General features: G+C 45.1%; 1 protein-coding gene across 1 annotated transcript; it reads left to right on the top strand.

Annotated features, from left to right (window-relative positions):
• Positions 1 to 641: 641 nt before the first annotated feature.
• On the top strand, positions 642 to 1,866 carry Asppvi_002986 (porphobilinogen synthase HEM2; the record flags this gene model as incomplete). Its single annotated transcript, XM_043298958.1, has 2 exons — positions 642 to 860; positions 964 to 1,866. 2 exons carry the CDS (start codon positions 642 to 644, stop codon positions 1,864 to 1,866), a joined length of 1,122 nt encoding a protein of 373 aa, XP_043154893.1.
• Positions 1,867 to 2,106: the final 240 nt, after the last annotated feature.

Raw genomic sequence — 2,106 nt, 5'->3', positions numbered from 1 at the left:
AGAAGAATAATGATCATCTTCCCTGAAATATAGCATCAGCCACCATAACCATGCCAATGAATCACCCTTTTATATTATACAGGGTACTATACAAAAGCCATTGAAGAGGTACCCTGACAACTTTGTAGGGGTGACTATAATTTACTACTTATATACCCCTTATTAGCATATAAAAATACTTGATTAGTGTCTAAGGTAGATAGGCAGTAGTATGCACACATAAAAAGGTACCCTAGTATAAGTTTACTAGTAATGTCCGTGTATTGGAGTACAAAGCATTTCTATATAGGAATTCAATTCAGACATCAAGATCAGATGCTATATCTGGGGTTATTCTCATATCAGTGATGCTTATAGAGGGGTCTACTGTACCTAATAATCACACTCACTTGTAATTCTGATAGCTGACAATTATTTTAGTAAGTATCAGTCCCTGCAGTCAACTCACCATACGCATTATTTTATAATTAATAATCCGTAGAGTGAGTGCATTTTCACAATTAAAATTGTTGGGCAGAAAATCATAGATGCCAAGGAGCAGGGAGGATTAGAGAACATCTACTTTATACAGACATCCTCAATTACAAACTGCTTAACTCTCACAAACTGCCTAATTACCTATACAATACCTCGTCCACACAATGTCTTTCTCAAATCTTGTGTCGGATCTTGCCTTTAGGGATGCCTATGATGATCGCAGCTCTCAAATATCCCATGCACGGTCTCAGGCCACTGCTCGGTCATATACAAGCACAGCCGCTACAAGTGTCAGCATTTCTGGGGACATCTCAAGCCAGCTCCATGCTGGATACAGCCATCCATTGACCAGATCATGGCAAGCTGAAAGACAATTGACCAAGGTTCGTGGCGTCAAAGTAGTCGGTCAAATTCTCCACACTTTTTGGACTACCACATAGATCTGAGGCTTCTTGTGATCGGGGTTTTTTTCTGATTTCAAGACAGGAAATGCTCATATATCCATTATTCATCACTGACAATCCCGATGAAGAGACACCAATACCGTCACTGCCTAACCAGCATCGCCGAGGTCTGAATCGCCTTGTTCCTTTCCTCAGGCCACTTGTTCAAAAGGGACTGCGGTCGGTCATTCTTTTTGGGGTTCCACTTCACCCGACTGCAAAGGATGCCCTGGGTACTGCTGCCGACGATCCTTCAGGCCCGGTCATTCAGGCTATTCGTCTTCTCAGGTCACGCTTTCCTAACCTCTATATTGTGACTGACGTTTGTCTCTGCGAGTACACATCTCATGGTCACTGCGGTATACTACGAGAGGATGGGACGCTGGATAACGCCCAGTCTGTTGATCGAATTTCAGATGTCGCCCTTGCCTACGCTACTGCTGGTGCGCATTGCGTCGCTCCATCCGACATGAATGATGGGAGAGTTCGCGCTATCAAACTAAAGTTGATTGAAGCAGGCTTGGCCCATCGCGTTCTCCTGATGTCCTATAGCGCAAAGTTCAGTGGTTGCCTCTATGGACCATTCCGTGACGCAGCCGGTTCCTGCCCGTCTTTCGGTGACCGCAGATGTTATCAACTGCCACCGGGAGGCCGTGGACTCGCCCGGCGAGCAATTCAACGAGATGTGGCTGAAGGCGCAGACATCATAATGGTGAAGCCTGCAAGCAGTTATCTGGACATCATCCGGGATGCAAAGGAGCTCGCAAAGGATATGCCGATTGCAGGGTACCAGGTCAGTGGTGAATATGCTATGATTCATGCCGCTGCCAAGGCCGGGGTGTTTGATTTAAAATCGATGGCGTTTGAAAGTACGGAAGGGATTCTCAGAGCCGGTGCTGGAATTATCGTGAGCTATTTTGTACCAGAATTCCTGGACTGGCTTTAGCCAATTACTCATTATCTTTGTCTCGCGTCTCCTTTCAGTCATTGTCATGTTTGTGGATGCTCAAAATCACATCGAGTCAATTCAGAGAGAAATGGGGCGGATTATGATCAAAGTTAATCAGACTGTAGGGGACTGTCCGAATGTAGCATAAGTACTTCGTGCCTTCCCTCTTTGTCCCTCTTTCTCTAACGTCAACCTGGCAGAAAAAGAACTGAAACGTGAGGACGAGTTGTATTAAAC

This window comes from Aspergillus pseudoviridinutans (genome assembly GCF_018340605.1).
Source record: "Aspergillus pseudoviridinutans IFM 55266 DNA, scaffold_2, whole genome shotgun sequence".
NCBI lineage: Eukaryota > Fungi > Ascomycota > Eurotiomycetes > Eurotiales > Aspergillaceae > Aspergillus > Aspergillus pseudoviridinutans.
The sequence above is the reverse complement of the archived record's forward strand: the minus strand, read 5'-3'. Positions and strand labels throughout refer to the sequence as shown.